We start from the raw sequence: 14,894 nt of genomic DNA, 5'->3' as shown, positions 1-14,894 counted from the left end.
TCTGTGGACCCCTCCTTCCATTCTGTGGACCCCTCCTTCCATTCTGTAGACCCCTCCTTCTATTCTGTGGACCCCTCCTTCCATTCTGTAGACCCCTCCTTCCATTCTGTGGACCTGACACTCTTCCTTTCTCACGTTCCCAGGAACTCATGCATCAACAACATTTCATAGTAATGGGCAGTAATTGATACATTTTTTCGGGCCACAACACCATCAATCAGCTTCACCATAGCTTAATGAACCATGTTAGATGTGCTGTTAGGTTGAGTGTTGGTAGACAGTGGTGCTGGCTGTGGCTTGTTGTAGTCTGTAGACTACAGTACCTCACCATTGGGCACAAACTGGTTGAATGAACGTTGCTTCCACATCATAAACAAAAAAGCAAATGTGATGTTGAATCAACTGTTTTTTTTGCAAAATAAAGTAATCCCCCTGGGTCACTGCTTATTTAAGATGTTCTTCAGTCAGTGGATTGATGTGGATTCCTGTCCTCTCCCCTCCCAGGCAGATCACCATAGAGGAAGGAGAACAGCGGGCCAAGGAGCTCAGCGTCATGTTTATTGAGACCAGCGCCAAGACAGGCTACAACGTCAAACAGGTTAGTGTTTATTGAGACCAGCGCCAAGACAGGCTACAACGCAAACAGGTTAGTGTTTATTGAGACCAGCGCCAGACAGGCTACAACGTCAAACAGGTTAGTGTTTATTGAGACCAGCGTCCAGACAAGGCTACAACGTCAAACAGGTTAGTGTTTATTGAGACCAGCGCCAAGACAAGCTACAACGTCAAACAGGTTAGTGTTTATTGAGACCAGCGTCAAGACAGGCTACAACGTCAAACAGGTTAGTGTTTATTGAGACCAGCGCCAGACAGGCTACAACGTCAAACAGGTTAGTGTTTATTGAGACCAGCGTCAAGACAGGCTACAACGTCAAACAGGTTAGTGTTTATTGAGACCAGCGCCAAGACAGGCTACAACGTCAAACAGGTTAGTGTTTATTGAGACCAGCGCCAAGACAAGCTACAACGTCAAACAGGTTAGTGTTTATTGAGACCAGCGCCAAGACAGGCTACAACGTCAAACAGGTTAGTGTTTATTGAGACCAGCGTCAAGACAAGCTACAACGTCAAACAGGTTAGTGTTTATTGAGACCAGCGCCAAGACAGGCTACAACGTCAAACAGGTTAGTGTTTATTGAGACCAGCGTCCAGACAGGCTACAACGTCAAACAGGTTAGTGTTTATTGAGACCAGCGCCAAGACAGGCTACAACGTCAAACAGGTTAGTGTTTATTGAGACCAGCGTCCAGACAGGCTACAACGTCAAACAGGTTAGTGTTTATTGAGACCAGCGCCAAGACAGGCTACAACGTCAAACAGGTTAGTGTTTATTGAGACCAGCGTCAAGACAGGCTACAACGTCAAACAGGTTAGTGTTTATTGAGACCAGCGCCAAGACAGGCTACAACGTCAAACAGGTTAGTGTTTATTGAGACCAGCGCCAAGACAGGCTACAACGTCAAACAGGTTAGTGTTTATTGAGACCAGCGCCAAGACAGGCTACAACGTCAAACAGGTTAGTGTTTATTGAGACCAGCGTCCAAGACAGGCTACAACGTCAAACAGGTTAGTGTTTATTGAGACCAGCGCCAAGACAAGCTACAACGTCAAACAGGTTAGTGTTTATTGAGACCAGCGCCCAGACAGGCTACAACGTCAAACAGGTTAGTGTTTATTGAGACCAGCGTCCAGACAGGCTACAACGTCAAACAGGTTAGTGTTTATTGAGACCAGCGCCAGACAAGCTACAACGTCAAACAGGTTAGTGTTTATTGAGACCAGCGTCAAGACAGGCTACAACGTCAAACAGGTTAGTGTTTATTGAGACCAGCGCCCAGACAGGCTACAACGTCAAACAGGTTAGTGTTTATTGAGACCAGCGCCAAGACAGGCTACAACGTCAAACAGGTTAGTGTTTATTGAGACCAGCGTCCAGACAGGCTACAACGTCAAACAGGTTAGTGTTTATTGAGACCAGCGTCCAGACAGGCTACAACGTCAAACAGGTTAGTGTTTATTGAGACCAGCGCCAAGACAAGCTACAACGTCAAACAGGTTAGTGTTTATTGAGACCAGCGTCCAGACAGGCTACAACGTCAAACAGGTTAGTGTTTATTGAGACCAGCGTCCAAGACAAGCTACAACGTCAAACAGGTTAGTGTTTATTGAGACCAGCGTCAAGACAGGCTACAACGTCAAACAGGTTAGTGTTTATTGAGACCAGCGCCAAGACAGGCTACAACGTCAAACAGGTTAGTGTTTATTGAGACCAGCGTCCAAGACAGGCTACAACGTCAAACAGGTTAGTGTTTATTGAGACCAGCGTCCAGACAGGCTACAACGTCAAACAGGTTAGTGTTTATTGAGACCAGCGCCAAGACAAGCTACAACGTCAAACAGGTTAGTGTTTATTGAGACCAGCGTCCAGACAGGCTACAACGTCAAACAGGTTAGTGTTTATTGAGACCAGTGCGTCAAGACACTCTACAACGTCAAACAGGTTAGTGTTTATTGAGACGAGCGTCAAGACAAGCTACAACGTCAAACAGGTTAGTGTTTATTGAGACCAGCGCCAAGACAGGCTACAACGTCAAACAGGTTAGTGTTTATTGAGACCAGCGTCAAGACAGGCTACAACGTCAAACAGGTTAGTGTTTATTGAGACCAGCGTCCAGACAGGCTACAACGTCAAACAGGTTAGTGTTTATTGAGACCAGCGCCAAGACAGGCTACAACGTCAAACAGGTTAGTGTTTATTGAGACCAGCGTCCAGACAGGCTACAACGTCAAACAGGTTAGTGTTTATTGAGACCAGCGTCCAGACAGGCTACAACGTCAAACAGGTTAGTGTTTATTGAGACCAGCGCCAAGACAGGCTACAACGTCAAACAGGTTAGTGTTTATTGAGACCAGCGTCCAGACAAGCTACAACGTCAAACAGGTTAGTGTTTATTGAGACCAGCGTCAAGACAGGCTACAACATCAAACAGGTTAGTGTTTATTGAGACCAGCGCCAGACAGGCTACAACGTCAAACAGGTTAGTGTTTATTGAGACCAGCGCAAGACAGGCTACAACATCAAACAGGTTAGTGTTTATTGAGACCAGCGCCAAGACAGGCTACAACGTCAAACAGGTTAGTGTTTATTGAGACCAGCGCCAGACAGGCTACAACGTTAAACAGGTTAGTGTTTATTGAGACCAGCGCCAGACAGGCTACAACGTCAAACAGGTTAGTGTTTATTGAGACCAGCGCCAAGACAGGCTACAACGTCAAACAGGTTAGTGTTTATTGAGACCAGCGTCCAAGACAGGCTACAACGTTAAACAGGTTAGTGTTTATTGAGACCAGCGCCAAGACAAGCTACAACGTCAAACAGGTTAGTGTTTATTGAGACCAGCGTCCAGACAGGCTACAACGTCAAACAGGTTAGTGTTTATTGAGACCAGCGTCCAGACAAGCTACAACGTCAAACAGGTTAGTGTTTATTGAGACCAGCGTCCAGACAGGCTACAACGTCAAACAGGTTAGTGTTTATTGAGACCAGCGTCAAGACAAGCTGAACGTCAAACAGGTTAGTGTTTATAATCTTCGTCCAGTGGCTCAACGTCAAACAGGTTAGTGTTTATTGAGACCAGCGCCAAGACATCTACAACGTCAAACAGGTTAGTGTTTATTGAGACCACAAGACTGATTACATCTGTCAAACAGGTCAGTGTTTATTGAAACCAGTTCAGTGGCAGAATGCAAACTGAGTCATTTTTCCAGCAAGACAGACTTCTCAAACAGGTTTGATTTATTGAGACCAGCGTAATCAAGCTAATATCAAAATGGGCTTTGGACCAGAATCAGGACAGGCTACTAACTGCAGGAAGTCAGAGAGAGCAAGAAGGTTAGATGTTTATTGAGAGAGAGAAGACAGGCTGCCTGAAATCAGGTTAGTGTCAATTGTACAAGGTTGCTACCAATGGTTATGTTTATGACACAGGCGAGCCAGACAGGCTACAACGTTAAACAGGTTAGTGTTTATCCTCTTGTTTGATCAGTTATGCTACTGGTCCCTTTGTTCCAGAGTGGTCCTGACAGGCTAATGCAAACAATGGGTCATGTTTATTGAGACTGCGTCTCTACAGTGCTGGGTGACAACGGTTAGTGTTTATTGACAACAATATACTGTTAACGTCAAAAGGTTAGTGTTTATTGAACTATACGGGAGACAGGCTAGGGAGGGAGGTTAGTGTTTATTGAGAGGGAGGGACAAGGAGGGTCAAACAGGTTAGTGTTTATTGAGACGGAGGGGAAGACAGGGAGGGAGGTCAAACAGGTTAGTGTTTATTGAGGGAGGGAGAGGGAGGCTTCAGAACAGGTTAGTGTTTAGGGAGAGGAGACAGGCTAGAGGGAGAGGGTTAGTGTTTATTGAGACGGGAGGGAGAGGGACTTACTGCGTCAAACAGGTTAGTGTTTATTGAGACCAGCGTCCAGACAGGCTACAACGAAACGGTTGTTGTTTACTGGGACCAGCGTCCATGTTGTTACAAACGACAGGCTGTTACTGGGAAACAGGTTATGTTGTTTACTTGAAACGTTATGTTGTTACTGGGAAACGGTTATGTGTTTATTGAGAAACGTTAGCGGGAAACGTTATGGTGTTACGTCAAACGTTATGTTTATTACTGAGAAACGTTATGTTGTTACTGGGAAACGTTATGTTTATTAGACTGGGAAGACATGGCTACAACGAGAAACGGTTATGTTGTTATTGAGATGGAACGTTAGACAGTTACTGAGAAACGGTTAGTGGGAAGCGTTATGGTGTTACGTCAAACGTTATGTTGTTTACTGAGAAGCGTTATGTTGTTACTGGGGAAACGTTATGTTTATTGAGACTGAGAAGCGTTACTGGGAAACGTTATGTGTTTATTGAGAAACGTTATGGTGTTACAACGGAAACGTTATGTGTTTATTGAGACCAGAAACGTTATGGTGTTACGGGGAACGTTAGTGTTTATTGAGACCAGCGTCAATGAGGCATGACTTCACAGGAGCAAACAGGTTATGTTTATTGAGACCACTCCACAAATCAATAGGCTTCACAAAGGAAGTTCATTTGTTAGAAGGTGAGGAGACGAGCGGAGATTTAATTAACTCTTGGTGTGTTCCAATTGGCACCAGCTATTCCCTATAACGTAAACAGGTTACTTTAGACCAGAGCCCCTACAGGCTATAACGTCAAACAGGTTAGTGTTTAGAGACCAGAGCCCAGGCTCCAACGTCAAACAGGTTAGTGTTTACTTTAGACGTCAGACAAGCCTATTCAAACAGGTTAGTGTTTATTGAGACCAGAGCCTCAGACAAGGCTACAACGTCAAACAGGTTAGTGTTTATTGAGACCAGAACCCTACAACGTCAAACAGGTTAGTGTTTATTGAGACCAGAGTCCCTATTCTACCTGTCAAAGGTTAGTGTTTTTGAGCTCAGGGCTCTTCAGTTCAGGCTACCCCATTTAGATTGAGACATTTAGACCAGGTGGACATTTAAACCAGGTGTGTTTATTTAGACCAGGTGGACATTTAGACCAGGTGTGACATTTAGACCTGGACATTTAGACTCAGGTGGACATTTAGACCAGGTGGACATTTAGACCTGGACATTTAGACCAGGTGGACATTTAACCTGGACATTTTTAGCATGAACAGAAACTGGTTCAGGTGGACATTTAGACCAGGTGGACATTTAGACCTGCAGGACATTTAGACCAGGAGGAGATTTAGACCACTGCCTGATATTTAGTATCAGGTGGACATTTGACCAATGGTCTATTTATGACACAGGCGGCCAGCATTTAACCAGGTGGGCATTTAGACCTTTGTTTGATCATTTATGCCTGGACCCTTTGTTCCATTAGGGTCCTGACATTTAGAACAATGGGTCATTTTTGACCAGTGCTTTGACCGGGTTCCCATTTAGACCTATACTGTTAGCTTGTCTTTATATTTAACCTGGACATTTAGACCTGGACATTTAGACCTGGGGAGGGATTTAGACCGGGGGACATTTAGACCTGGACATTTAGACCTGGACATTTAGACCGGGTGGACATTTAGACCGGTGGACATTTAGACCAGGACGTTTAGGACATTTAGACCTGGACATTTCCGAGGGAGGGTGGACATTTAGACCGGGAGGGGATTTAGACCTGGACATTTAGACCGGGTGGACATTTAGACCGGGTGGACATTTAGACCAGGGAGGGAGGGGTGGACATTTAGACCGGGTGGACATTTAGACCTGGACATTTAGACCGGGTGTACATTTAGACCTGGACATTTAGGGAGGGTGGACATTTAGACCGGGTACATTTAGACCAGGACGTTTAGACCGGAGGGACATTTAGACCGGGTGGACATTTAGACCTGGACATTTAGACTGGGTGGACATTTAGGGAAACGTTGTGTGTTACATTTAGACCTGGACATTTATGTTGTTACTGGACATTTAGAAACGTTATGTTGTTACTGGGACCAGGTGGACATTTGACCGGGTGGACATTTAGTTGTTACTGGGAAACATTTAGACCTGGACATTTAGACCGTTATGTGTTACATTTAGACCGGGTGTACATTTAGACCAGGAAACGTTTATTTTAAACCAGGACGTTATTTTAGAAACGATTTGTTAACTTGCTAAGATCACTAGAAATCATTGTTACTGGGCCTTATTTGTTACACAAGGCCTTCGAAACAGATGACCATCACGTTCTTAAGGTTTACTGAAACAGGTGGACGGAAGTTATGGTGTATCTACTCTCTGGTGCCAAAGGTTGTGCATGTTCTAAAGGTGAGGGATAGAAATTAATTTGACCTCCAGTGGCGCAGCGGTCTAAGGCAACTGCAGGAGTCACTACTTTAGACCAGGGTTCATTCTCTAAGGCAACTGCAGGAGTCACTATTCAGACCCGGGTTCAGCGGTCTAAGGCAACTGCAGGAGTCTACTTTACAGACCCTGGTTTGATCCTGGCTGTACAGTCAACATTCCTGTCAGTTATTGGCTGACAGAATGACAGACCCTGGTTTGATCCTGGCTGTACAGTCAAACATTCCTGTCAGTTATTGGCTACAGGAGTCACTATATAGGGAATAGACCCTGGTTTGATCCTGGCTGTACAGTCAACATTCCTGTCAGTTATTGACTACAGGAGTCACTATAGACCCTGGTTTGATCCTGGCTGTACAGTCAACATTCCTGTCAGTTATTGACTGCAGGAGTCACTACAGACCCGGGTTTGATCCTGGCTGTACAGTCAACATTCCTGTCATTCTTGACTGCAGGAGTCACTACAGACCCTGGTTTGATCCTGGCTGTACAGTCAACATTCCTGTCAGTTCTTTAGACTGCAGAGTCACTACAGACCCTGGTTTGATCCTGGCTGTACAGTCAACATTCCTGTCAGTTATTTAGACTGGACATTTAGTCACATTTAGACCCTGGACATTGATCCTGGCTTTAGACCAGTCAACATTTAGACCTGTCAGTTATTTAGACCAGGAGTCACATTTAGACCTGGACATTTGATCCTGGCTGGACATTTAGTGGACATTCCTGGACATTTAGTTGGACATTTAGACCTGGACATTTAGAGTCATTTAGACCCTGGACATTTAGACCCATTTAGGCCAGTGTGACATTTAGACCAGTTATTGACTGCAGACCTGGACATTTAGACCAGGTGGTTTGACCTGGCATTTAGACCAGGTGGACATTTAGACCGGGTGGACATTTAGACCTGGACATTTAGACCAGGAGTCACTTTACAGCCCCTGGTTTGATCCTGGCTGTAGTGATTCCTGACATTTAGACTGCAGGAGTCACATTTAGACCCTGGTTTGATCCTGGCTTTACAGTCAACATTCCTGTCAGTTATTGGCTACATTTAGTCACTACAGACCCTGGTTTGATCCTGGTGGACATTTTGATCCTGGCTGTACAGACCCTGGACATTTAGACCTGGCTGTAGTGACATTTAGACCTGTCAGTTCTTAGACTACAGGAGTCACTTTAGACCCTGGTTTGATCCTGGCTGTAGTGATTTGACAGTTATTTAAACCAGGACATTATTTTAGATGATTTGTTAACTTGCTAAGACCCTGGTTTGATCCTGGCTGTACAGTCAACATTCCTGTCAGTTAAGGTTGGCTACAGGAGTCACTAAGACCTGGTTTGATCCTGGCTGTGCATGTTCTAATCCTGGTTTTGATCCTGGCTGTACAGACAACTGCAGGAGTCACTACAGACCCGGGTTCAGCCTGGCAACTGCAGGAGTCACTACAGACCCGGGTTCAGCGGTCTGACTGCAGGAGTCACTACAGACCCTGGTTTGATCCTGGCTGTACAGTCATTCCTGTCAGTTATTGGCTACAGGAGTCACTACAGACCCTGGTTTGATCCTGGCTGTACAGTCAAACATTCCTGTCAGTTCTTGACTGCAGGAGTCACTACAGACCCTGGTTTGATCCTGGCTGTACAGTCAACATTCCTGTCAGTTCTTGACTGCAGGAGTCACTACAGACCCTGGTTTGATCCTGGCTGTACAGTCAACATTCCTGTCAGTTATTGACTGCAGGAGTCACTACAGACCCTGGTTTGATCCTGGCTGTACAGTCAACATTCCTGTCAGTTATTGGCTGCAGGAGTCACTACAGACCCGGGTTTGATCCTGGCTGTACAGTCAACATTCCTGTCAGTTATTGACTACAGGAGTCACTACAGACCCTGGTTTGATCCTGGCTGTACAGTCAACATTCCTGTCAGTTATTGACTACAGGAGTCACTACAGACCCTGGTTTGATCCTGGCTGTACAGTCAAACATTCCTGTCAGTTATTGACTGCAGGAGTCACTACAGCCCCTGGTTTGATCCTGGCTGTACTGTAGTGATTCCTGTCAGTTATTGACTGCAGGAGTCACTACAGCCCCTGGTTTGATCCTGGCTGTAGTGATTCCTGTCAGTTATTGACTACAGGAGTCACTACAGCCCCTGGTTTGATCCTGGCTGTAGTGATTCCTGTCAGTTATTGACTGCAGGAGTCACTACAGACCCTGGTTTGATCCTGGCTGTACAGTCATTCCTGTCAGTTATTGGCTGCAGGAGTCACTACAGACCCTGGTTTGATCCTGGCTGTACAGACCCTGGTTTGATCCTGGCTGTACAGACCCTGGTTTGATCCTGGCTGTAGTGATTCCTGTCAGTTCTTGACTACAGGAGTCACTACAGACCCTGGTTTGATCCTGGCTGTAGTGATTCCTGTCAGTTATTGACTACAGGAGTCACTACAGACCCTGGTTTGATCCTGGCTGTACAGTCAACATTCCTGTCAGTTATTGGCTACAGGAGTCACTACAGACCCTGGTTTGATCCTGGCTGTACAGACCCTGGTTTGATCCTGGCTGTACAGACCCTGGTTTGATCCTGGCTGTAGTGATTCCTGTCAGTTATTGACTACAGGAGTCACTACAGACCCTGGTTTGATCCTGGCTGTAGTGATTCCTGTCAGTTATTGGCTACAGGAGTCACTACAGCCCCTGGTTTGATCCTGGCTGTACAGTCAACATTCCTGTCAGTTATTGGCTACAGGAGTCACTACAGACCCTGGTTTGATCCTGGCTGTACAGTCACCCTGGTTTGATCCTGGCTGTACAGTACAGACCCTGGTTTGATCCTGGCTGTACAGTCAACATTCCTGTCAGTTATTGACTGCAGGAGTCACTACAGACCCTGGTTTGATCCTGGCTGTACAGTCAATTCCTGTCAGTTCTTGACTGCAGGAGTCACTACAGACCCTGGTTTGATCCTGGCTGTACAGTCAACATTCCTGTCAGTTCTTGACTGCAGGAGTCACTACAGACCCTGGTTTGATCCTGGCTGTACAGTCAACATTCCTGTCAGTTATTGACTACAGGAGTCACTACAGCCCCTGGTTTGATCCTGGCTGTACAGTCAACATTCCTGTCAGTTATTGACTGCAGGAGTCACTACAGACCCTGGTTTGATCCTGGCTGTACAGTCAACATTCCTGTCAGTTATTGGCTACAGGAGTCACTACAGACCCTGGTTTGATCCTGGCTGTACAGTCAACATTCCTGTCAGTTATTGACTACAGGAGTCACTACAGACCCTGGTTTGATCCTGGCTGTACAGTCAACATTCCTGTCAGTTATTGACTACAGGAGTCACTACAGACCCTGGTTTGAGCCTGGCTGTACAGTCAAACATTCCTGTCAGTTATTGACTACAGGAGTCACTACAGCCCCTGGTTTGATCCTGGCTGTAGTGATTCCTGTCAGTTATTGACTGCAGGAGTCACTACAGACCCTGGTTTGATCCTGGCTGTAGTGATTCCTGTCAGTTATTGACTGCAGGAGTCACTACAGCCCCTGGTTTGATCCTGGCTGTAGTGATTCCTGTCAGTTATTGGCTACAGGAGTCACTACAGCCCCTGGTTTGATCCTGGCTGTAGTGATTCCTGTCAGTTATTGGCTACAGGAGTCACTACAGCCCCTGGTTTGATCCTGGCTGTAGTGATTCCTGTCAGTTATTGGCTACAGGAGTCACTACAGCCCCTGGTTTGATCCTGGCTGTAGTGATTCCTGTCAGTTATTGACTACAGGAGTCACTACAGACCCTGGTTTGATCCTGGCTGTAGTGATTCCTGTCAGTTATTGGCTACAGGAGTCACTACAGCCCCTGGTTTGATCCTGGCTGTAGTGATTCCTGTCAGTTATTGACTACAGGAGTCACTACAGCCCCTGGTTTGATCCTGGCTGTAGTGACGATGGTGACACCATTTATGAGAATTGCAGCAGCCACTTCTCTTAAACCTCTGGATGTTGTTTACCATCGTAGGGCCCTTGTCTTTCTCACAGGGGACAGTTTTAATATTCACTACCTCATCCTGTATTTAAAGGTTGATACTCACTAAAGTCCAATAGATCACTATTCTGTTTTTATATATAAAGTTCTACCACACAAGCTTCCAACTTACACAACTTTGTTGTTTTCGTGTATAAATATGCCTCACCAAACCCGTTCACAGGGTTGGTTAACTCCTGAGGTTCCTTCAGGTCTCCACCAAATTATGGAAATCCTTTTTTAGTTGTAATGCACTTCACTGCTGAAACAGTTTACAAAACTCATTACATTTGGATGTTGTGGTGCCGCTCGGACAATTTAAAGTCTTGATTGAGGACCTAGTCGCTGAGGAATGTAACTCTTTTTCTTAAATGTTGTGTTGTATTTTACATTGTATTGGTTGCCGTTTTGTTTCAGATTGTAAATGAGTGTTGTATTACTCAGGGCCCCCTTGAGAATGAGACCCTGGTCTCAATGGGGCGGCAGGGTAGCCTAGTGGTTAGAGCGTTGGACTAGTAGCCGGAAGGTTGCGAGTTCAAACCCCCGAGGTGACAAGGTCAAATCTGTCGTTCTGCCCCTGAACAGGCAGTTAACCCACTGTTCCTAGGCGGTCATTGAAAATAAGAATTTGTTCTTAACTGACTTGCCTGGTTAAATAAAGGTAAAATGGGCCTGGGAGTTCAGTTCAGCTCAGCACCGTTGACAAACACTTACCTTGAAACAACAATTTACATAATTTTGTTGTTTTAGTATAAAAATATGACCTGAGCAACTCCCTCTCAGGTCTCCAAATTATGTAAATACTCGTTTTAGTTTTAATGCACCTCATTGCTGGAACAGTCTACAAAACTCATTACAGTTGCATGTTGTGGTGCAGCTTGTGCGATTTTAACGTCTTGATTGGGGACCTTCTTATTGATTTCTGGAATATTCTGTCGTGCTTGTATTTTTTTTTAAATGTATATTTAATTTCATTGTATCTTGATTTGATTTTGGAAATAGATTTTTGTCTGATGAATTGTATATGCAGCGCTCCCTAGTGAATGAGACCCTGGTCTCCCCGTTTTTAATAAAGGAAATAGGAAATAGAATGCGATGATCCATCCCTCTTCCTCCTGGACTATGTTTCTCTGTAATTGGACTGGCAGTAGTCCCCAGAATGGCACCACAGAGAGGGTATGTCAACCTGGCTGTCCTCCAACCATCCGTCCAGTGTGACTGACTGACTGTGTGAGTGCTTTCTGCCTCTACCCCTGGCCCCAGTGCATGCTGGTGGCTTCCTGTCTGAGCGAGTTGATTGGGTCCACAGGTGAAGAGGGTGGATGGATGAGACACACTCTCTCTCTGTTGGGGAGCGTATATGAGTCACAGTGTTCTGATTCTCTCCCTCTCCCTCTCTCTCTCTCTCTCTCTCCCCCCCTCCCCCCTCCCTCTCCCTCTCTCTCTCTCCCCTCTCTCTCCTCTCCCTCCCCCTCTCCCTCCACCTCTCCCTCCCCCTCTCTCTCTCTCTCTCTCTCTCTCCCCCTCCCCCTCCCTCTCCCTCTCTCTCTCCCCTCTCCCTCCCCTCTCTCTCCCCCTCTCCCTCCCCCCCCCCTCTCCCTCTGCCTCCCCCTCTCCCCCTCCCCCTCTCCCTCTCTCTCTTTCCTTCTCTTTCCCTCTCTCTCTTTCCTTCTCCCTACCCCTCTCCCCCCTCTCCCTCTCCCTCTCCCTCTCCAGCTGTTTCGGCGTGTGGCGTCTGCCCTTCCCGGGATGGAGAGCATGCAGGAGACGAGCAAGGAGGGAAGTATCCTTTTACTGCACTTAGGCCTCAGCTCAACTCAAGGAAACAGTAACGGTTTATTTAGCAATTCTGACTGCGTTGAAAAGGTTTTAAAAACAGGTTTAAAATGATTGTTTTTTTTTTTGCCTGAGAACATATCGTATTTATCATGTTTGTTGGTCAGGTTTGGGGAAGAATGTGTGTGAGATTGTAAGTACTTTAGGAACAGCCACCTAGTCTTTACCGAGGAGATCCACTCTGAACCAAATGTTGTTCTCTGAGACCGACCGGAACATGGTCCTGTTTACAAGATAACATTATACAGTGAATTAGTACAATCAGCCTCTGCCTCTTACATTGACATTTTTGTCATTTAACAGACTCTCTTATCCAGAGACTCTTACAGTAGAGAGTCATTTAACAGGCTCTCTTATCCAGAGACTCTTACAGTAGAGAGTCATTTAACAGACTCTCTTATCCAGAGACTCTTACAGTAGAGAATCATTTAACAGACTCTCTTATCCAGAGACTCTTACAGTAGAGAGTCATTTAGCAGACTCTCTGATCCAGAGACTCTTACAGTAGAGAGTCATTTAACAGACTCTCTTATCCAGAGACTCTTACAGTAGAGAGTCATTTAACAGACTCTCTTATCCAGAGACACTACAGTAGAGAGTCATTTAACAGACTCTCTTATCCAGAGACTCTTACAGTAGAGAGTCATTTAGTAGACTCTCTTATCCAGAGACTCTTACAGTAGAGAGTCATTTAACAGACTCTCTTATCCAGAGACTCTTACAGTAGAGAGTCATTTAACAGACTCTCTTATCCAGAGACTCTTACAGTAGAGAGTCATTTAACAGACTCTCTTATCCGGAGACTCTTACAGTAGAGAGTCATTTAACAGACTCTCTTATCCAGAGACTCTTACAGTAGAGAGTCATTTAGTAGACTCTCTTATCCAGAGACTCTTACAGTAGAGAGTCATTTAACAGACTCTCTTATCCAGAGACTCTTACAGTAGAGAGTCATTTAACAGACTCTCTTATCCAGAGACTCTTACAGTAGAGAATCATTTAACAGACTCTCTTATCCAGAGACTCTTACAGTAGAGAGTCATTTAGCAGACTCTCTGATCCAGAGACTCTTACAGTAGAGAGTAATTTAACAGACTCTCTTATCCAGAGACTCTTACAGTAGAGAGTCATTTAACAGACTCTCTTATCCAGAGACACTACAGTAGAGAGTCATTTAACAGACTCTCTTATCCAGAGACTCTTACAGTAGAGAGTCATTTAGTAGACTCTCTTATCCAGAGACTCTTACAGTAGAGAGTCATTTAACAGACTCTCTTATCCAGAGACTCTTACAGTAGAGTCATTTAGTAGACTCTCTTATCCAGAGACTCTTACAGTAGAGAGTCATTTAACAGACTCTCTTATCCAGAGACTCTTACAGTAGTGAGTCATTTAGCAGACTCTCTTATCCAGAGACACTACAGTAGTGAGTCATTTAGCAGACTATCTTATCCAGAGACACTACAGTAGTGAGTCATTTAGTAGACTCTCTTATCCAGAGAGACTTACAGTAGAGAGTCATTTAACAGACTCTCTTATCCAGAGACTCTTACAGTAGAGAATCATTTAACAGACTCTCTTATCCAGAGAGACTTACAGTAGAGAATCATTTAACAGCCTCTCTTATCCAGAGACTCTTACAGTAGTGAGTCATTTAACAGACTCTCTGATCCAGAGACTCTTACAGTAGTGAGTCATTTAACAGACTCTCTGATCCAGAGACTCTTACAGTAGTGAGTCATTTAACAGACTCTCTTATCCAGAGAGACTTACAGTAGTGAGTCATTTAACAGACTCTCTTATCCAGAGACTCTTACAGTAGAGAGTCATTTAGTAGACTCTCTGATCCAGAGACTCTTACAGTAGTGAGTCATTTAACAGACTCTCTTATCCAGAGACTCTTACAGTAGAGAATCATTTAACAGACTCATGCTCTACTAACTGACTGAGCAACACGGACTAAGTGCCCTGAATGAAAGAGATTGTCAGGAAAAAACATATTGTTTCAACTAGGTTGACCTTAGTAGTTGGCCTTTTTCTCAAACCTCTCCGTACTGTTTTAAATTATTTTATTTCACCTTTATTTATCCAGG

The 14,894-nt window shown here is 45.0% G+C and overlaps 1 protein-coding gene across 1 annotated transcript in view; it reads left to right on the top strand.

The window, feature by feature from the left end:
* The window catches only part of LOC135564480 (ras-related protein Rab-6B), a 246,876-nt gene that overhangs the window by 192,711 nt on the left and 39,271 nt on the right, over positions 1 to 14,894 (top strand). Inside the window, exons 6-7 of the mRNA XM_065009490.1 lie at positions 505 to 598; positions 12,682 to 12,748. Of these exons, the coding sequence (XP_064865562.1) occupies positions 505 to 598; positions 12,682 to 12,748 (161 nt within the window). The remainder of the gene's footprint in view (positions 1 to 504; positions 599 to 12,681; positions 12,749 to 14,894) is intronic.

The sequence above is a fragment of the Oncorhynchus nerka genome, linkage group LG25, assembly GCF_034236695.1.
Source record: "Oncorhynchus nerka isolate Pitt River linkage group LG25, Oner_Uvic_2.0, whole genome shotgun sequence".
NCBI lineage: Eukaryota > Metazoa > Chordata > Actinopteri > Salmoniformes > Salmonidae > Oncorhynchus > Oncorhynchus nerka.
The sequence above is the reverse complement of the archived record's forward strand: the minus strand, read 5'-3'. Positions and strand labels throughout refer to the sequence as shown.